This window comes from Medicago truncatula, chromosome 1, assembly GCF_003473485.1.
Source record: "Medicago truncatula cultivar Jemalong A17 chromosome 1, MtrunA17r5.0-ANR, whole genome shotgun sequence".
Lineage (NCBI taxonomy): Eukaryota > Viridiplantae > Streptophyta > Magnoliopsida > Fabales > Fabaceae > Medicago > Medicago truncatula.
In genome coordinates, this window is record NC_053042.1 from 36752686 (window position 1) to 36775139 (window position 22454).

At 32.6% G+C, this 22454-nt stretch overlaps 1 protein-coding gene and 1 non-coding gene across 2 annotated transcripts; one reads left to right on the plus strand and one right to left on the minus strand.

The window, feature by feature from the left end:
- Positions 1–8391: 8391 nt before the first annotated feature.
- Positions 8392–8516, plus strand: LOC112418804 (U11 spliceosomal RNA). The gene has a single exon (XR_003008884.1). It is a non-coding gene; the product is annotated as a U11 spliceosomal RNA (small nuclear RNA).
- A 1011-nt stretch (positions 8517–9527) lies between these two features.
- LOC25484404 (actin-related protein 9) lies at positions 9528–22033 on the minus strand. Its single transcript, XM_013613210.3, has 21 exons — positions 21856–22033; positions 21709–21781; positions 21469–21578; positions 18318–18377; positions 18166–18231; positions 17438–17540; positions 16773–16981; positions 15520–15640; positions 15334–15398; positions 15132–15221; positions 14595–14645; positions 12700–12831; positions 11994–12083; positions 11831–11901; positions 11532–11731; positions 11409–11452; positions 11272–11321; positions 11112–11157; positions 10935–10985; positions 10660–10805; positions 9528–9742 (listed from the first exon to the last, which is right to left on the minus strand). The coding sequence occupies exons 1-20, from the start codon at positions 21856–21858 to the stop codon at positions 10662–10664; spliced, it is 1779 nt and encodes a 592-aa protein (XP_013468664.1). The 5' UTR covers positions 21859–22033; the 3' UTR covers positions 9528–9742; positions 10660–10661.
- Between the last annotated feature and the right edge of the window lie 421 nt (positions 22034–22454).

Here is a 22454-nt window from a genome sequence, read left to right on the forward strand (position 1 = left end):
GGTTGTTGCCGTTTTTAAAAAAATCTGATTCGGTCTCGTGATCGATTTTGGATTGTGGGGCTAGAAATGGTCGTGAATTTGTGTGCTTTGTCACAGTAAATTGTGGATGTGCGATATTTGTCACCGTGTTGGCGGTCGAGTTCATATGTCATCCTTAATGTGCCTCGGTTGTGTTTGTATGTTCGCTTGATGTGGGCCAGAAATGGCTAATTAATCAGTTGATCAGTTGGTGCGCGTGAATTCGTTAATTACCGTGTTGGCGGTCGAATCCACCCCCATTTTCAAGCATTTGTCTGTGGTATTGTATGGACTCGAAAGAGTCATCAATGCTTGCTAGGGGTGTTCGTGGGTGGTTTGGGTTGGGTTTGGCCAAACCCAAAACCAAACCAAATAGGCTACTCCGGTTTGGGTGAGGTAAAATAACCACTCGTTATACTATTGGGTGGGTTTGGACAAATCCACTAATTTTTGGGTTGGGTTAGATTGGGTAATGGGTTACCCGACTTATTTTTCTATTTTTTTAATATTAAATGACTAAATGATAAGTCCTCGTAATTTTGTTTTAAAATAGTACTCTACTTTTTAATTTTTTTAAAGAAAATGTTAACTTATTTTACTATAATTGTATGCATCATAATATCAAATAATAAACTCCATCATAAAATTCTGGCAGCAAACTAAATTGCATGACATAAAATTGCATTAGTATCAAAATAACTAAAAAGTGCAACATATTAATGTGCAACTTTAGTATGTTTTGATTTTCAATATATAGGGTACAATGTGTATGTTTTGGAAATATAACTTTCTTATATCCTATGAAAATAAAGATAAAAAATATTAACATTATTGGGTATGTGGGTTTTATGGGATTGGGTCTGGTTTTATCCGAAACCCATTTATTTTTATGGGTTTTCCATTTTTTGAAACCACACCCACCTAATTACCCAACCCAACCCATTTTTTTGGGTTTTTTGGGTGGGTTTGACCGGATTTTCTGGGTTGACCCAACCCATGAATACCCCTAATGCTTGCTGTCTTTGTTGCAGGGAGTTGATGGTACGTGATCCGATTTCGTGTTGACGATCGGTTCATTCGTCAAACTTTAGACCCGAGCTCAATTGTTAGAAATCTTTAAGGTTGGATCCACTTTGTGGATTTTTTATTTTTTATTTTTTGGTTTTGCCCGTTAGGGTTGTTTACTGGGTCAGGTTTTATGTCCCCAAATTTTTCCTGTAATTTTTTCCTTTTTTTAATAATATATATGAGCAATTGACAACAGATTAGAGTAGGGTTTCAACTTAGTTGGACACTATTCTTTTTTATGTCATTTTACTCTTGGCCTATAAAAAAAAAATAAAAATCCTTTTTCATCTTTGAGTTTTTGGCACTAAAATGATATTAAAGTACAAATTCATGTCAACAGAACAATTCCATGTCATCCTTTGCAATTGTTTGAAGAATGAGAATTGTTAAAGTGGCAAATTACGGTTGGAACTACCAGGTAGACACCATATTGAGTAACCACCAATTACCAATGTATATGTTAGAACATGATTGTCTCCACCACCACAAGGTGGTTCATTAAAAAAAGAAAATTCTTCATTATTCATTAATGAATAACAAACTTGACATAACACTAGCTAGCAATAACAAATGCTTGAAATTTTCCTGAAAATAAAAAGCTTTAACAAGTTAGCATTTCTTTAAAATTGTTCATGTAGTAGTTACTTTTTTTTTTAGTCATTGGGAGAGCGGAGCAACATATGACCAATCCAACATGTTTATAGGTCCAAGAGTTTCCAACCGCAACACTATCTTGTCTTTTTGAGTTCTTAAATACAATAGATATAGACCAATGCTACCTTGTTACTCCTAGTATATTGCCCTCCCATCTCCTAGTTTATGACTTTCTTAGTTAGCCTAGCAAGAAATTACTTTGTCATCATGTAGATGTGAAACTTAAACATCAAGTCATATTTTAGAAATCTTATTAAAAACCACATATTTCATACTCCTTTTAATTAGAAGCAAGTGATATTTTCTATTGAATAATGTTGTTTGAACATCTATTTGCCTGACAACCAAATAGACAACCATGTTTTTACAAAGAAAAGTATGGATTGACATGAAAATCAAAGTAATATAAAAAGAAAATAAAAATATAATGTAAATATGAAAGAGAAAGTTTCACAAAAATTATAGAAAATGGTTGTATAAATATCATTTTTCTTTCCTATTTCAGTCTTTTGAAGCTATATGCAGCAAAACTACAACTACTTTTTTCTTTACCCTCACGTCTTACAAATGACTTTATTAGCATTTGTCGTAGAAAATTGCTTTAAATTTAAACATAACAATGCAAGTCAAGTATCAATTGAAAATCACTGTTAGAAGGATATTTAGAAAAAGTTAAATATATCTAGTAAAAACAGCCAATTAAATTGAATAACCCTACATTCCTGTCTGAACTTGTATTAATTAGCCAGGTACGATTCACATTTACAAGTCCTAACTTTTAAATTGTACAGTCGATACTTGACAATGACATGAAGTCAAATTATGTAACATTTGTCATTTGATTTGTTGTGATGAATGGTGATAGAAGCACTATTTGGAAAGCACATTACCCATTTTTGTGTCGAGTAAATAGTCAATTTCCCTCCTGATATTGTAAGTTTCATCAATTACCCCCCTGAAATTAATAAAACTTCAATTACTCCCCTGAAATTTTACAACGTTAGTCAATTTACCCCCTCCGTCAAATTTTTCTGTTAGTGAACATGACGTTTTGCAAATACCCCCTTGAAGTTTTGCACTTATGTGCAAAATGCCCCCCAAACTTAGAATTTATATTATTTTTTTCTTTCTTAAAAACAAACAATTAATAGTTAAATATTAAAACTAACTATTAATTTTAGAATTTGGGAAAACTACATGCATATATACATCAAAATAGACTCCAAAATGGGGAAAAATATGTATTTTTTAAAGTGACAATAATGGGATGATTTGTGGATTAATATTGGGGGTTGTGTAGTTTAAATGGTTTTAGCAAATTGTTGAAGGAGTTGGAGGAGTTAAAAGACTAAGATGGTGAAAGAGAAAATATAAATTTAAATCTGATTATTAATTTGTTTATAAACCTCTAAAAATAATAATTTGTCTATTAGAAATAACCATTATTGTCACTTTAGAAATACACATTTTTCCCTATTTTGATGTATATATGTATGTAGTTTTTCCAAACTCCAAAATTAATAGTTAGCTTTAATATTTAACTATTAATTGTTTGTTTTTAAGAAAAAATAATATAAATTTTTAAGTTTGAGGGGCATTTTGCACATAAGTGCAAAACTTCAGGGGGTATTTGCAAAACGTCATGTTCACTAACAGAAAAGTTTGACGGAGGGAGTAAATTGACTAACGTTGTGAAATTTCAGGGGGATAATTGAAATTTTGTTAATCTCAGGAGGGTAATTGATGAAACTTACAATTTCAAGGAGGAAATTGACTATTTACTTTTTTGTGTCCCCTCCTCTACATGTGAGTTATACCCTATTTCTTGTATCAATTAATCTTGCTCTGAACACTGCATGTGCTTTTTGGACATAGAAGATGAGCTGTTTTGCACCAAAAGTGGTCCTCCCTTGGCATATTATTATCCATTAATGAGAAAACTGGCAAATCTAATTTACTTCTCTCCTCGTGCATAAACAACCACTACAGTTAATGAAACACATTTTCAAATATCTTTGCAACCTTCAAATTTGACTTGAATTTAATATAACTAATACTACTATATGATTTGAATGGAATCCTACGCATCCTTACAAATCTTACTTAAATTGAGTCTCTTTGTTTTCAATATAGATTGATTGCTCTATACATGTTTTTACTTTTACTTTGACTCAAAAACAAAAATGTTCTAAAGATTCAAAGCTAACCTTCAAATCAAACATTTTCAATTCAAGAAAGTTAACGAGTTAAGGAACATTGAAAGAGTTTATAGCATCAGGTCCTAAGTTCAAATCCAGAAACTTACATATATAACCCTTAATTTCTTAACAAAATTGATAAGTTCAGGTCTTCCAATCAAACACAGGCACCATGTTTGCCAATATTGATTTTTTTATGCTTTGTATGTCAATGGAATGAAAATTTCTACTCTCAAGCTTGAAATATAACAACTACCATAATTTTTTTAATGACAAATATTAATATGTTAACAATTTTCATTTTTCCTTTACCAATATATACACAAATTGTTACATGTATGAATTTGTCGTGTTGAAAAACAGAACAGCAGAGTAGCACATGAACGATGTTCCCAATTTTCGAACGTTGAGCCTGTCACCCACACACTGAGATTCTTTGAATTGAATAATTAACAACAACTAATTATTATTAATATTATTATATTATATGCTTGAAACTTGAAATTTTATATATACAACTTAACAGAGAAAGCAACAGAATGCAAATAAAAAAAAGTAGTGGCAATCTAATTGAAACCCCAAAATTATTAAAAATAATAATCAAGGGAAAAAAGGGGGAAAAGCTTTAAATCCAGAAAATAAATAGAAACTGAAACACACACAGGGTAACATAACATAAACCCTAGCGTGAAAAATAGGTAAAAAACTTTTCCCACAAGGCAAAGATACAACGTTAGAAACTATATCAAATCATTTTCAACATCATATCATAACCTAAGTGGCACCAAAGGAGCATGTTCATGGCAGAAAGGAGCAGCGGGATGCTGCCAGTTTTTGAACGTGACGATGACTTTCTCCGGCTCGGCGGTGACTCCTTGAGACGGTCTTGTATCCGGCAGTTGAGGTGGTGGAGAAGATGATAAGGGAGATAAGAGAGGGATGGCGACGTTCCATTGGATGGAGCGGTTGATTTGTAAGGAAGATGGAGCACGTTTTTGTAAACGGCTTGGTTTTTGAAGGGTGGTGGTGGTGGTGTTTCTGTTTGGATCTGCCATATATAAAAGAGAGAGATGATTAGGTTAAAGTTGAAAGAAATAAAGAAGATGAATGAAGAGTGGTTGATTGGTTTTATTATATATATAAAAAAGTGGGGTGGGGGTGTGAGATGCACACGTTTGGATTCGGAAACAGAAAGAAAGGATCAAGTCAGGTCATCCACTTATTATTCAAACAAACATGGATGGCTCCACCTATCTGTTTCTCTCTGTCTTACACCTCGACTTGCCTGCCTATTCTTCAAATCTTTTACAGTAAATCTATTCCAAACAAGTTATAATAACTTCTAAAAGTGATTGTTTTATTTTTAAAATGTAATTTATATGTAAGAAACATAATTAATTTCAAGACAATTGTTATTTTTTTTAGAATTACTTATTTTTTTCTACAATATTCCAACTGTTTATTATCTCATTTCACATCATCGACTCTATAGATCTATAATAAATTTCAATCATCCTCTCTATAGATTTATAATAAATATTTAAGAATATTATTAACAAACAATAATTAATATTGCATTGAACATTGTAAATAATAAATAAATAAATAATTATTTTCTCTATGGAGTAACAAGTAATAAATAACGAATGCAATATATCTTACATACAATATATTTTTCTTTTTGTTATTTTGGTTTAGAATTAAAGATAGAACATGTTTAACGGAGTAGAGACCCTCTTCCATTCTTAAAAGTAATAGACATCTCCATTACAATAATCTTAATATACAAATTTTAATTAATGTCATCAATTTTAAAAATACATCTTCAAAATTTTAGAAATAAACACTACTCCCTCCATCCCATTTTAAATGACCTAATTTAAAAATATGTAATGACATATAATTTGTTTTGATCCTATTTTTCTACTAATATATAAAGACAAAATATAACATATAAGATGATGTTGGATTCTTCTCGATGAATATTTTCAAAATATCAAATTTTTCTATTAGATTTTTAAAGATATTTAAGTTCAAAATTGTGTATTAACATACATGTCAGAGTCAACTAGGTCACGTAATATGTGACCGTTAGAGCATCATTTATTTTAGGAAAAGATGATATGTACTTTGTTTGGTGAGCCAAAGTCAAATATGATTAGTAGGGATGACAATTGAACCTAGGCCCAATGAATACCTGCATAAAATACCCACAATGGGTAGGGTAAAACTCCGCTATCATGGGTCTGGGGACGGGTCCAGGTAATACCCACGAATTTAAATGGATATAGGCACGGGTAAGGGTACTATACTGCCCAGCCCCGCAACCCCGCATATACATATTTATTTAATATCATAAGTAATTTATTTTTCTTAGTGTATAATTAAATAATTTATTTAGCTATTTAAGCCTAAACTAAAACCTAAACCAGAAAATTGCTTAATACAATAACAACTCCATCTTGCCGGGGTACAATTTTTAAGAGATATTTTGGATGTTTTTAATTTGACTAAATACCACGATTCATATTATTTTATGAGTTAATTTTAAAAGATGTAAACCATAGTTTTATTTCAATTGTGATATTTTTATTGTCTTTTCATAGTTAAAGTGCGGGTAATGAGTGCGGGTATGAGCACTTAGGTACCCATAAAGTATGAGGAAGGGCACTAAAATTATTGCCCAAAAGGATACGGACACGGATAATTTTTACAAATATAAATATGGGGATGGACATTGTAATACACTTATTAGGTACCCATTGTCATGCCTGATTGGTTTTGCAAGTGATCGTTATATTGCAAATTGTAGCAAAAAGTGGTCAAAGGTTGAATGATTATAATAGTAGTATCATTTCTCTAATATTGTGTGATTAAGATATGAGGGACCCTATAGATAGCACAAAGTGGATCATGATGCGTCTTTCTTTGTCTTGTTTTGACGTTTTTCTATTATTTTCACGTAATAATCAAACTTACTGGGTCCTCCTTCTCCATCCATGCCTAGTCGGTTTTCTGTCACATTCACCATAACAAATTCTTATGTTTGATTGCATTATATTATTTAAATTCTACCACCCATAATTAATATGTGACTCAAGTTTTTTTTATACTAATGTTTACGTGAATTTATGGTCACAATTTTTTTTACTAATCCACCACTCACAAATCTCTTTGAATCCCACGACTCAGGTGTGGTTACGTGGTCAAGTATAAAACCAGCACTCACAATACCAACGTGTGATCCAGATCGTTTGCAATTAAAATAAGGCTTACTATACATTTTCATACCTACAAGATTGACAAGATCTATTTTTATTTTTAAATGATGATTTATATGATTTTACAATAGGCTTTGTCATTAACTATATGGAAGAATTTGATGCAACTATAATTGCTAAAAAATTACAAATGAAAACCAGAGAAAGATTAAAAAAAAAATTAGACGGTGGGAGTAGCCCAACAAAATCAGACATTGAACATAACACATGAACCATAGTCTACTCTTTTATTTTTATTTTTTTACAAGAACCTTAGTCTAATTTCCTCCCTTTAATTTTGAAAGTTACAGTAAAAATAAGGTAGCCTTTGAATACTTTTTAACTAAAAAACAATCAAACCTATAAAGTAGTATGATAACCAAAATGCATAACATTTGACAGCTTAAGTTAGTACAACTGTAGGATGACCAATATGAAAGCAAAGTAGAATGAATAGTGGAAGCTGGGAACCCACCCATACTCTTTTAGACAAAAACTATAAAGAGTAAGACTTTAACATTTTTTCGCAGTTCAATTTAGTTTTTTACAAAAAATAATATTCAAATTAATCTCTAACATTTATATGCGAAAAACAAATTAATCATCCACTTATTACAACAGATGAGCTAGTTTGTCTCCCAATTTAAAAATTATTTTTTATCAGAAACTAAATTGGATCGCGAGAAAAATCATGAAAAACTAAATTGAGTTTTCACTCGACTATAAACAAAAAGGAAATAATGGATGTATTCCTTCAAATTATGCTTCACTGTCCGACAAAGATGAGAAAACCACATGGAGGATATTTGACCAATCTAAGTCAGTCTAGAATACTATGATGTCTGCTCCATAACAGTTGTTTCTTTAGTCTGATTTTTGAAAATTGCATTAGATGAAAGTTCTAGACAGTGCATTAGATGGAAGTAAATTAAAATAGTCTAGTACAACATTGTCTAACTTAGCCAGGTGCAATGCTTTATTGTGCATGATAAAGGAAGTTGCTATAAATCAATCAATTAAGCAGCATATGAAGGAATGGTCGGAGTGAATTTATATAGGCTTCTTTGAAGTGAAGGTAAAATACTACTGAAAAGTGTACTCTATCACATATTATAAGTCCCACATCGATAAGGTGGAGTGGAGGGAGTACAATTGCTTCATATAAATACACTAGAGAGCTGGTAGAGCAAATTAAAAAGGGTCAGTTGGCTAAATATGCCACGCTCATCATGATGATGAGTGCTGTATGGCTATCAAGACATATGGCTGACATAATTTTTGTAAATCAATAGGGTTGGTTCGTTTAGCCGACCCTCCATCTTAGTTTTAAAATTTTGTTTATCATAATTTTTAAATAAGTTTTTGGGTCTGCGACTATTTTTAAATATTTCAGATTATGTGATTTAATAAGAGCAACAATTTAAATCTCTCTACTTTTTTAATAATACTCTACAAGAAAAAGTTGACTTTTTAGGTTCATAGAATAATTAATGTATTTTATTGTTAATATAGACTAGATAATAAGGACCGGAGGGAGTAGCTTGTATGCTCACCACACCAGGAGTGTTTGATTCACGTGGGCAAGCAAGAAAGCATAAACAGTTTAAAAACCTATCACAAGTGAAATTCTTTTTTACCATCTAAACTCATCAGAAATAGAGTCAAGTCTTTTTTGCTTTACGAAAAAAAAAATCAATTTTGTGATGAAAAAGCAATTAAATCTCTTTGTTGAAATCCGTTAATTGATTTTGGGGTAAAAAGTGATTAAATTTTAAGTAGTTTTTATGAGCTTCATCATCAACAAAAATCCCAAATTGAAGGAAGTCCGGAAAAGAAATTCCAAAAATAAAAACTTCAATATTTTTTTATCATCATCCAATGGGATTGGTCCCTTTGGGAATTTTTTTTTTTTTTGGAATTTTATTTTCAGTAAAAATTAATTAAAAAAAGGTAATTTGTTGATTTGAACTTGTCAAGTAAGCACTTTTTAACCGAGTTGGATTGAAAAGGATAACAATGCAAACATTTTATAATTTAGAAGATCAATTTGTTACAAAAATATTTAAAGGATTAATTAGTTACAAACATCTAATTTAAATAACCGCCGCTTGATGTATTTGGCTTAAAATTTATGGAAAAAAAATAATAATAATAAAACTAATGAGTCAACATGTGAATTTTCACAAATTGAATATTTCCACAATTAATCTTTCTAGTTTCAAGGTGCTTTTAGAGTACAGAAACTATAACTATAACTTTAAAAAAAAAAAAAAACTGTCTAAACTCATTTGAATTGACTTTATCATGTGACACACCAAACAAAGACAAGTAACAAAGGATTATGTAACTTTAATCCATTAATTTATAGGTGTTTCAAACTTGATAATGTATCACAGACCTTCCAGAATTCATGTAATACATAGCTTGAGCTTGAAGATGATAAAAATCCTTGTATTTTAATTTATTTCCAATGTGAACCCCAGTTTGAATTGAGTCCTACCGATTTATTAATGCATCCCTACCTAAATCAAGTACTCCAAGAATCTGCAAACACAATGTCTTCAAGAGGTTATGAATTATCCGTAAAAAAAAAAAGAGGTTATGAATTAAGAAAGTCCCACATCGAATAGGTAAAGTAAAAAGAACGCCAAGTATTTCTTATAAATATAATAGGTAAGAATTTTGAATAATTAGATAGGGTGAGTTGGCTAATTATGCCACGCTCATCCTCGTTGGTGAGTGCTATATGGCTATCTAGACATATGGCTGATTATTCTCACAAAAGTTAAAATATAAAAATAAAAAAAAATAAGGAAAAATAAAAATAAGATTAAAATAGAGAGGAAGTACAGGATTGGTGGGGCATGGACCTGACCGTAAATCACAGAAACAACCCTAAAGGGTATAAAGCAAAACTCCAAATACCAACTACCACGGACAGTTCGGCGCACCCACGCGTGGATGCGAAACCGAATTGCAAAAAACACATAGAGCTAGTGTTTAGAGCATCTAGATAGGCGTATGAATCATCTACCTACACAGAAACGATCCAAGTTCCAACAACTCCCTAAATATCAAATATTTTTAGTAGAATAGTAATAAAGTTTATGGAACACAAATGAATTAATGTAACTTGAGAAAGTTACTCTGATTCCAATTATAAGAAAATAGTATAGACCAGATGAGCCTAAAAAGTCTAAAATTTCTTATAATAAGGACCGGAGTGGGGGTATTAATTTATATTTTAAAATACATGAGCCAACATGTGAATTTTCAAATATTTCCACAATCAATCTTTCCGGTTCCCAGGTGATTTTGATGTACATAAAATATAATCAACTACATAAAAAAAAAACTGTAAACTCGTTTGAATTTACTTTATCATGAGACACACCAAAACTTCAATCCATGAAATTAGTAGTAGTAGTAATAAATTTGAAACTTTAAGATGTATGACAAACCTTCAAGAATTCATGTAACACATAGCTTGAGCTTGAAGATAATAAGAATCCTTGTATTTTCTGTTACTTCCAACGTGAATCCCACTTTGAATCCAGTCTTCCCGATTTATCCATGCATCCCTGCCTACATCAATTACTCCAAGAATCTGCAAACACATTACAGGTACTTTAAGATGTTGAGAATTTAAAAGTTATTCATAAAACTATTTAATAACCAAGGAGAAGAAGAAGTTAATGAAGAAGTGAAGCATGATGATCATATGTACTCAACATACCGCCCCGCCTTTCCATGACACAAATGTCGGATTTGCCCTTGATTGTATCACCTAAGAGCAAAGAAAAGAACATATTACATCAAAATAAGAGACAAGACATAATAAACAAAGCACAGTACAAAAAATAAGAACAGTAAAAAATTAAAATACTAGAGCAGTTGCTTCATTTGGACTAACCTCCACTGTATCAATTGCTTCATTTGAAGGAATAGCATGTAAAACTCTGTTGTAAAAAGATAAAAAAGATTCATCCACCAGTTAAACTTGAAAAAGTAATCAACGAAATCATTGATAATGCTAGGTAAATCTACCAAAGTCGAAGGAAATTGAAACAAACCTTTCTTCAACTGCAGGAACTAAACCATTTGTCAAAGCCACGCCGCCAGTCTATTCCAGATAAAATGTGTCACTTTCTTTCGATCAACATGCAATATAATGAACTTCAAAATGCTGAGCTCAAAGTGTAAAACTCACCAATTGTATGCTACAAAATAATTTTCTTTGCATGTCTATGCGACCTGTGAAAATAAGCACCAAAGAGCTAAACAAGGCTTGAACTCTGTATAAAATGGAGGAATATAATATAAAATAAGTTACCAGTTGAGAGAATGCAGTTGGTAATAGCCTCTGCAAGGCCAAGATTTTCTTCTTTTTTCGGCTTAGTTGAAAAAGGTGGATAACTTTCCCACATGGGCATTCCTCCATTAACGTTGGGATAGAAAGTGTCGGACATGTCAGACCTTCGGGAAAAATCAATTTGCCATGTATCTTCTAGCATATCCTCATGGTCATTAAACCTAGCAAGGGAAACGACCAGGGTTGTGTAAACGCAAAATTGTTCACAAACATGGTCACAGGCTGATAGCACAGAGAGAAAAATTTATGAATGCACTAACCAAGTCCGTGGTGGAGGAGGATACACATCAGGAACAAAAAACATTGGATAGAACAATCCCATAGGAGGAACCTATGCAATAGTATTTGTCATTATTTAAACAGCATTATCTACTGGCAAAATGTGAGGGCAAATGAAGAAAGAATACTACAGAGAGCACATACATTAAGAGCAGTAAGTCTTGTCTTGTGAGATCCTGGCAGCACTTTGTCCTCATAGGAATGAACTACTGCAACAGCATCAAGTTGCCCCTCCTATAGATAAGATACTAGATAATTTAAATTGAACTCAAGTTTGGAATCAAGTTAAATTTAGAGTATCACTAGTCGTACATGATTTGATGCCTTTTTTTTTTTGTAAAAATTCATCAGACACATGTTCAATTTCAATGTTATGGGTTATTTTTAATCAAAATATAATTTATTTTCTAAAGACTACAATGTGGCAAATACACAATGGCAAAGTGGCGTGACAGATTTTTCGACAACTGCTATGGCCAATTTGTGAAGATCCATTGGCCACTATAGCATGTTTATACTTTATATAGAGAATTTTCGGCCTTCCGCCATTGACATTACTGCAAATGCATGCAGCCATGCACGACTCCAACTAATAGATAACGAAGCCGAGAGAGAAATGAGTGCGAAAAAAAAAGAGATAATAGCTTTAGGCAGTCAAACAACCCTTGTGATGTAAACTCATGCTATAAATAGCTTCTCTGGTGTTTTTTCAACTCTGATTCGATATTAGCAGTATTCTCTCATTTCTCCCAACTCTCTGTTTTCTCTCAACTAAGAATTATTAAAATGGCTTCTCTTGCGAGTTAATAAAGTGGTAATTTGGGAAATGAGATAAAGTTGTAGAACTCACTCTGATTTCACAATATGACTCTTTGAGTTGATTTAACATTAACAGATCGATTGGCTTTGTCAGCATATCTGTTCGAATTTGTGGCCAGGTCTGGTGATGTCTTTGTGTATAGAGAAGGCTCCTTGATATATCCTGAAAATATGAAGTTATTATTTGGAAATTACATAAAATATTACCACAAACACAAAATTTGGAATACAAAATATAAGACCACACGTGCAACACTTAAAAAATCAGCACATTAGATACAAAATGGCAACATATTTCATACTTGATAAACACACTTTTTAATTAAATAAGCACGGGATTGAGAAGGAGTGTTCTAAATATTTTTAACTGATGGAGTTTTGTAAGTTGTAAGTGGCTCATCGACAAAGTATCAAGGTTTGGTGTCAACAAATATGTCTCCATACATCCAATTTTTCACTCTTAATCCAATTGTTCAATTTGTTTTCAGTATTTAGGTTTTCTTGGAACGCTAGGGCTACAAGGGTTTTGTGTTCAATTTGTTTTCATTCATAAAATTAATACAAATGATTTGTTATAGACTCATAGACATCAAAAAGCTTTATGTGTGCTACGTGTGGTGGTTGGTCAGAATAGTTTGTTTTTTAAACTTATAATGTTATTTCCTTATGAAATACAGTGTTCATCCTTTTTGGTGAATGTTGGGTGTAAGATTGGTCCTTGGATCAACTTTTGCTGACTACCCATGATGGATTTAGTAAAAGTAAAGAGGCTAAACTTTTATGACAAAGTGCAATCTAGGTTATTATTTGATTTGATGCATTTAGTTAGAACATAAAGGTCATTTAAGGAGATTTCTTTAGCTCAGCAGCTGATACAGTATAAAATTAGGCATTTGGTTCTCTTTGTTGTAAAACACAAAATCTCAATAAGGGGATCTCCCTAAGTTCAGATTCTTCAGGTTTATAACTCATAATAGAGAGAAACCAAGAGAAATTGAAAGAATCCGAAGTGTGAAAATGTTAACTGAGAAATTACAGTTATCAGTAACAGAATTCTATTATTAGAGAGGCGGCTAGTCTGCGCCCCTTAGAAGGGCTGAATAGATGGCTCAGGGCCCAAACACACAGTAAAGACAAATGAATACAGAGGATATTCCTAATACCTAACAGATATCCCGGGGTCTTGGTAAGCTTTATTTCATATTTGTTTTCCTTTTTCTTTTGATGTTTGTGTTTTCCTTTGTCAAGGAGAACTCCTCATCCTCCGAATTCAGTTAGGTTTTCTTCTCTTTGCCATAATGAAATGATTTTTCAACTTAATAACACTTTTAATCCCTATAGTTTTAATTAAGTGTGATCTTTGTCAGTCATGTTTTTTCGTTTTTGGGCCAATCAAATCCCTCTCTTTTTTATAATAGTTAAGTAAAGTTAGTCCTGCTGTCAATTTTTTTTTTTTTTTTGAGGGAACCTGCGGCCAATTACTTTTTACCTAGAATGCTTAAATTTTCATTTTCAATCCAAATATTTGGGATTTATAATTGATTTGAGATATGCAATAATTTTAGAGGTTTGGATGTCAGAAAATTACTTGAAGTTTGATAAACTTTAAAAGATTATGTAGGATGGGAGATACGAGTTTTAAGAGGAGAAATTTTGGATTTTTTTAAGTGAAATTTGATTGTTTGATTGAATTTTTTTTCACTTCATCTCAATAAACTTGGTTTATGAAGAGAAGAGACAATTTCATTGGTTTACATACGTCGCATATGTGAAAGCAAAATAATGAAGTTTCTAAATAATATAAAGAAAAGATTGGTCAAATAAAATAACAAATAATGTATCAAACATGTTAGCAATCGATCATATACATCTTAAAAATTCATGACTATCTCAAAACACCAGTAACTTGTCCAATATTTAGAGTACCTCACCACCAAAAGTTAGAGTTTTTGCAGTTGAAGGCATAGTAGCTCCCTCCTAAACAGCAAAAGAAGCAGTTAACTACCAAATACTTAGCCAGCTTTTATTTTTCAATCTATCTGAACTATCATCAAGCATTGAGAGAATCAAATTGATAGATAATTCGAGGCACAGCCTAATATACTCGAAGATGGTGAATGTATGTAGCCAGTAAATGTAAATTTCCATAGAAACTAAGATGGAAAAACTATATTCAGAATAATAACACTAGTGTCAAAGCCATAGTAAATAGAAACTGTTTCACCATAAAAGTTGTTTTCCCTGAAGTGACGAAGTAAACCCAATCACTATCAAGAATCGAGACTCATAACAACTTGGCTAAAGTCTCTCCTACCTACCATGTCAGTAGCAACGATTTCAAAGGTTTGAGCCATTAGGTGAAAGCACATGCATGGCTTTGCATCTCTAACAGAAATGAACAATACAAGATGTTTCACAAAAGATGATGATGATGATAATCAAAGACACAGAAGTTTCATTTACCTCTATGCATATAATTGATGTCACCTGAGCACCAATATTCACTACACATGCTGTTGATAATCCATTTCCAAAAACCGCAGCAAGTCCTTCCTGATCAAACAATTCAATTTGGACTGTCAAGCATACAGTGGTGTTCATGCCTACCAAAAAAGAAATCCTACATTCATTATATAAACATTTAGCAGCAAATAGAAGGCCATACCTGGTGCACCACCGCTGAGCCAAAGCATAGTTCTTCCAGTACTAAAGATAGAATTTCCTTTATTTCTGTTTGTGGCATGGACATAAATTAACTATACCAGAAGTGTGAAATACAAATTCAAAGGGAACTCCAACAGGAAAAACTAAATGTGTAACATTGGCTTTGAAGGAATAATGTTCAAAATACCACGATTATCAAATGTTTCTGGCAACACAAGAATAGCTGAGTACATGTTTCTTTCATTGCGAGGAATATGCAGTTTCTCTATTAAAATCCAGTCCCAAATAGCACGTAGATCCTCAAACACCTGCAAAATAGCCAAGCAATAGTGATGTAGAATGAAAGCAAGAAATAATCAGAGGCACTCAATTTTCATGTCTGAGACGTAGCTTATTAAACAACACAACAGACTCTAGATTTCTGGGAAATGTGACGCAAACTTTTCACTAGAGAAAGCCCAATTCTAGATAATAAAACTAAAGTTACAATTCAATTTGGGAACCAATATCCATTGACTCGAGCAACTAAACCATAAACTCCCAAATTAATGACAACAAATCCCTAAATCACCAAAACAAACCCTAACTCCTAATTCACAATTACATCATAAATTGGTCTAGTTTATAAATACCCTCATCCATTGCTGCACCAAAGCAAACCCTAACTCATAGTTGTTCTCCATAACGGAGGAAACTTATTGTCAACTTTTGAAATAGTGAAATAATAGATGAAATGATGAATAAATGAAGCACGGCATTTGACAACTAATGTCAAAAATATAGGACACTGGGACACCTCACACACATACACAGACACTAAATTGAGAATTAAGCTTCTAAAATTAGAGTCTCATTAGTATATTAAGACACAATAAGTCTTTACATAATACAATACAAATAACTTACATATGTACATCTCTATATGAAGCTTACATATCATGTGAGTTGAGTATCTATGTTAGTTGCTATGTTGTATTCCTATATGTACATCTCTATATCCATGCATACTACTCGGTATGTAGCATCTGCATACACATGCTTTAGTTAGTTAACAGTTAGATAGTTAAAATCAGCTACAGCAGTACATGACTTTGTGTACTATATGAGGATGAGTCTCATTAAGTCAGTAATTCAATAGTACAGATTATTAGTTTTTGGTGAAATCAGAATTTCCCTTTTCTCTCAAACTTTCCCTATTCTCGACTTCAACCCTAGCATATCTTTTATATTTAAAATGAATTATTGTTATGCAGCATACATAAGTAGTAATAATAATTAGTTATAGGATGACTATGCTTTGACAATTGACATTAAATTATGATGCAATGCAACAGCTAACTTATAAGGCACAATACAGAATTCTCAAGATACACTTATCTATATTTTCTGCTCATCAACTAACTTGAATTGATTACATTTGGGTTAGGAAGTGACATGTACCTGCTGCATGGGATAGTGTTGTGAAATATTCAAATGTCCTCTGCGGATTGGACGACATAAACAATACGGTTCAGTGGGGGATATTCTTAATGCTTCCTCGCCACAAATGAACTTTCTGAACTTTTGATTGCTCGCACCAATTTCCTTCAAATCTGTACCTTCTTCTTTTGGGTTCAAAGACTCACTAGTCTCAGCTTTACTCGCAGTATCTACAAATGTCAATTTATATATGTAAGATGTCCTAATTCATATAAAAGTAACGGCATTTCAAATCGAAACACGAAGTAATTTCAAATATTCGAGACAGTTAACATCAAATTTTAAAAAAATTAATCCGACTAACAACTTAAAGTGTAATGACTACTGAGCTCATGCAAGCCTTCAGCAACTTGTCAGACCATGTTCTAACTTCAAGACAGGTATACTAAAAATAAAATCATCATAGAATGTTAAAATCTGAGATACCTACATGCAAACTTCCATGTGAGAACTTTTTTTTTTTTTAATTCTTAATTACCGTCTAATATTAGGTACTTGGTAAAACAGACTTGAGATATACCAAATGCTAAGCTAGTTGACACAAACATACCCAAAGCCACAGATGGAACTGAAGAACACAGAAAAGTACTAGGTAATATGCAAAAAAAAATACCATTTACTCTTACCTAATGCTGAAACTGAAGATGAACTAGTGACCTCCTCGTAAACATTAGTCCAAGTGAAGGGCGAATCTTTCCTATGTGGCATGTGTCCATCAACGCGCCCCATCTGTGCATTTAGTACAATGGAATTGACTAATGATCAGTTTTATGATATTATACTAATCGTACCAAAAACACAACCTAAGTATTTGACAGAATTCTCCAAATATACAAAACTCGTAGTATTCATTGAAGGGCGTTGCTCTTGAGAGTAAAAGTGATTTTTCAGAAATCTTAGTATTCATACTTGTTAAACTGCTATTAGATTTACTACCATTGAATGATCAGCTTATGTATTTTTATATACTGTTGGGATTAATGTTTACTGGTCATCCTGCTATCTGCTATACCACTTTAGCGGTTTCAGGTTTGGGCACTCTATCTTACTATCCGAGATAAACAACATAGCTTAGAATTCCAAAAAAGGGTCAATCAAATTACGACGGCATATCCTCCACGAATGATATGTCTGTCAGCACGTTTGTGTTATGTAGTTAATTAATTTCGTTAAGATCAAAATCTTCAACATGGCAAGTACAACAAATGTCACATTATTTGAAATGCAGTCCCAAGCTTAAACAGTTCCAAAGAAAACCCCAGAAGGTCCAAACATTATAAAGTATCATAACAAACATGAAATCAACCAAAACTGAGGAGTTCACTTAAAGTGTAACAGAAAAGAAATCATATACCTTACGAGGGAAAGAGTTACTGGAAGGTTCTTCATCCAGAAATGGTATCTTCAACAGCGATGCAATCTTTTTTACACAAGAAAAAAGGGAAAAAGCCAATATCAGCAAAATGTAGCATAGAAGTAACAGTTCTGCAATGTATCATAACTTACAACATCATAAGCCTTTTCCCTTTCCATATGCTGTGCAGTTGTAACTTGACTATTGAGCATCTAAACACAAACAAACAACAATTGAAGTAAAACATATATACCTCTAAAGGAACTGAAAACAACTGAATAAAAATATAGTACGATAAAATAATGAAGATTTAAATATGATTTTAGTCTCAGCAAATTCAAAAAATTGTTCTTTTAGTCCCTCATGCCATACATGGTCCAATAAAATCACTGCCACATGGCCCAATAAGCTGACGTCCGAGACTAAAATCAATAGTTTTTGAATTTGCAGGGACTGAACCCGAACAAAAAAACTTGCAGGGACTAAAACCAAACACACTATAATTGCAGTAACTAAAATCATATTAAAACCATAAATTCACGAAATAAAATAATTCAAAAACCTGATCTCAGGGACTAAAACCAAAAACACTGTAATTGCAGGAACTAAAATCATATTAAAACCATAAATTAACGAAATAAACTAATTCAAAAACCTGATCTCAGGGACTAAAACCAAAAACACTGTAATTGCAGGAACTAAAATCATATTAAAACCATAAATTAACGAAATAAAAGGCTTAAATAAGTAAAAGGTCCCTGTAAGTTGGCGCGTTTTTGGTTTTAGTCCCTGTAAGTTTTTTTCTTGCGAAACAGCCCTTGTAATTACCAAACGTTTTGGAACTCGTCCCTGCCGTCAAGTTCCGTGAAAAAAATGGTTTGCTGGCTAACGGACGCCTACGTGGCACATGATGGTATGGCAACTGGTGCCAACTGGGTTAAGTAGAAGGACTAAAACCAAAAAAGAATTTTTACACAGGGATGTAATTAAAAAAACCGTAAACATCAATTTTTGAATTTTAAAAAACTCTTTCCTTCTTCTTCATCTCTTTGATCTTTCATTCTTCTTCTTCTTCTTCAATCCTTCCATATCCAACTTTCAATTGCATGCGCCCTAAAACCCTTTTTCCTTCAACCATGTCTTCTCATTCCATTTCTCAATCATCATATTAGGCAACTCATCAATTCCCTAAAACCCTAAAATGCACCAACTTACAGGGCCCTTTTCCTTATTTAAGCCAAATTCAAATTATCAATGTTGAAAAGTCACTACACACCCCAGTTGATCAAATATTTGATAAATAAAGCAACGGTATAAGCACCACAACTAAGTTCTCAATAAACTTGTGGACAGCTGAAATGATTAACAAACAATCATCGGAAGAACCTTAAATTCTTCAACATGCCACACCTTTGAAAGGAAAACAATGCCATATGGGTTCACTTTCACTAGGTTAATTTATGAAAAGGTAACATAGCCTTGTACTTATATCAGATAAAGAGGACTGCTAGCAACACTCTCTTTTGAGCACTTTCTCTAGCACTTACTCTTTTATTGGTTGAATTCAATGTAGGACCTACACTTTGAAAATGGAATCCACATAAAGTGGTGGGACATACAATGATTTCACCCAATAAAAGAGTGAGTGCTAGAGAGAGTGTTCAAAAGAGAGTGTTGTTAGCATTCCTCATCAGATACATTAGGCATAAATATAACACTAAAAGGGAAACATCACACAACAATGAGGAAGATCATGAACAGACTTATGCTGCAAACTAATTTGCCATTATACAAAGATCTATGAGAAATCATGAACAAAACACATAATACACTAACCACACTAAAATAGAAAACCAACGTTATTTAATTTTCATAATATAACCGGTTGAACAATTCCAAATCATCACATCACATGATAATCATTTGCTTTCTTACTTCATTCTTTATCATCTAGCATCAAATAAAGCAACACATATGCATTCAATCACACACACACACACACACACATCTTTTTGTATGTGCCAAAACAACACTCCTTGAAACTCAAAACCTTATCAAACACCAACTACAAAGAACTCAATAATCTTGGTAATGCATATCTCCATAATCATCTCTGGCAGAAGTAAGATCACTCTCAACCATATCCGCAAGACCACGCTCTTCATACCTCACCCCTTCTTCCAGAGCAAGTCGACCCAGTGCCCCAACAGCAACACCAACAGCTAGTCCAGCTCCTAAGCCCATTTTACTGCCTTTTGGCCCCGGATCAAACGAGGATGAATATTCAAGTGGCGCAGACGGTCCACTAGGCCCAACAGCAGCATAACTTTCAATACATTCAAAGAAATGGTGTGGCGACGGTGGTGGTGGGTAAGCACCACTGGGATAATAACCGGGAAAGTAACTGCCACTAGAATAGTTATCAGAGTAATTTGTGTAGTAATTATAAGGTGAAGGTGGTGGAGAAGGTGTAGAATAGTTATCAAATGAGTTGCCTATGGAATGAGAACACATTGTTGAAGAAAATGGGTTTTAGGGCGCATGCAATTGAAATTTGGACATGGATGGATTGAAGAAAAAGAAGAATGAAAGATCAGAGAGAGGAAGAAGAAGGAAAAAGTGGTTTTTAAAATTCAAAAATTGATGTTTACGTTTTTTTAATTACATCCCTGTGTAAAAATACGTTTTTGGTTTTAGTCCCTCTACTTAACCCAGTTGGCATCAGTTGTCATATCAGCATGTGCCACGTAGGCGTCTGTTAGCTAGCAAACCATTTTTTTCACGGAACCTGACGGCAGGGATGAGTTCCAAAACGTGTGGTAATTACAAGGGTTGTTTCGCAAGAAAAAAAATTGCAGGGACTAAAACAAAAAACGCGCCAATTTACAGGGACCTTTTACTTATTTAAGCCGAAATAAAATAATTCAAAAACCTGCTCTCAGGGACTAAAACCAAAAACACTGTAATTGCAGGAACTAAAATCATATTAAAACCATAAATTAACGAAATAAAATAATTCAAAAACCTGATCTCAGGGACTAAAACCAAAAACACTATAATTGCAGGAACTAAAATCATATCAAAACCATAAATTAACGAAATCAAATAATTCAAAAACCTGATCTCAGGGACTAAAACCAAAAACACTATAATTGCAGGAACTAAAATCATATCAAAACCATAAATTAACGAAATAAAATAATTCAAAACCTGATCTCAGGGACTAAAACCAAAAATGCTATAATTGCAGGAACTAAAATCATATCAAAACCATAAACTAACGAAATAAAATAATTCAAAAACCTGATCTTGAACGTTCTTCTTAGGAACTTGTTTGGTATAATGAGCAATGCAATGAGGGATATTATAAGGGGTATCTTGTGAAGCCAATCCAATTCTGATGTTTGCAGAACCTGAGAAAATAACATAAAGTCACCATTTTTAAGTACATAATGTTGATTTTATTTAAACTTAGAGCTAAAATGATTAAAAGAGCATAAGATAAAAAATGGGTAATGCGCAAAATTGGATTTTTTTGCATACCTGGGTTGATAACAACGAGATTGGAACCACGGTCTGACATAATCTGTGAAGGAAGCGCGGATTTAAGGTAATCCTGTGACATAGAACACATGAGAACAGAATTGTTAAATTCAAAGGGTTAGTTAAACAGAATGAGAGAGAAAGTACCATTGGAAATTAGAGTTTGCAGAATTTGATGATTTTTCCTCTTGTTCTTGTTCTTAGTGGAAGTTTTGAACTGAGAAAAGAGAGCACTTTCTCATGTTCGTTTTTGAACTCCAAAATACACTAATTTCTTCTACTCATTCTACTCTTTCTCTATATTTTTAGGACCAGGTTTTGATGCTGTAGCAAATGCATGCAGTTTCACACAGTTTTTGATCTTAATCGTCTATTTAATATTAAACGGTTGAGATTGAAAACTGTGTCATTTTTGTTAAAACAATCTCGATCATACAGTTATGATCGGATGTCTATCATTCATTACAGCACTCTACTCTAACAGCAGAAAATCTTGTTCCATATTTTTATGTTCTGTTTCGTTGTATTTATATTTGAGTAACGCTAACAACATTCAGTTTTAAACTTAATCTTTAATACTCACACAAAATAATGAGACATATATTAATTTCATAAAATATAAATGTGGGTGGGTGTTGACAAATAAATGTTGTTAACGTTCCTCTTCATATTTTATTTGTTTTTAAATTTACATTTAAAAAAATTGTTATGAGAAAATTTGTAAAATAAAACATTCAACTAATTTA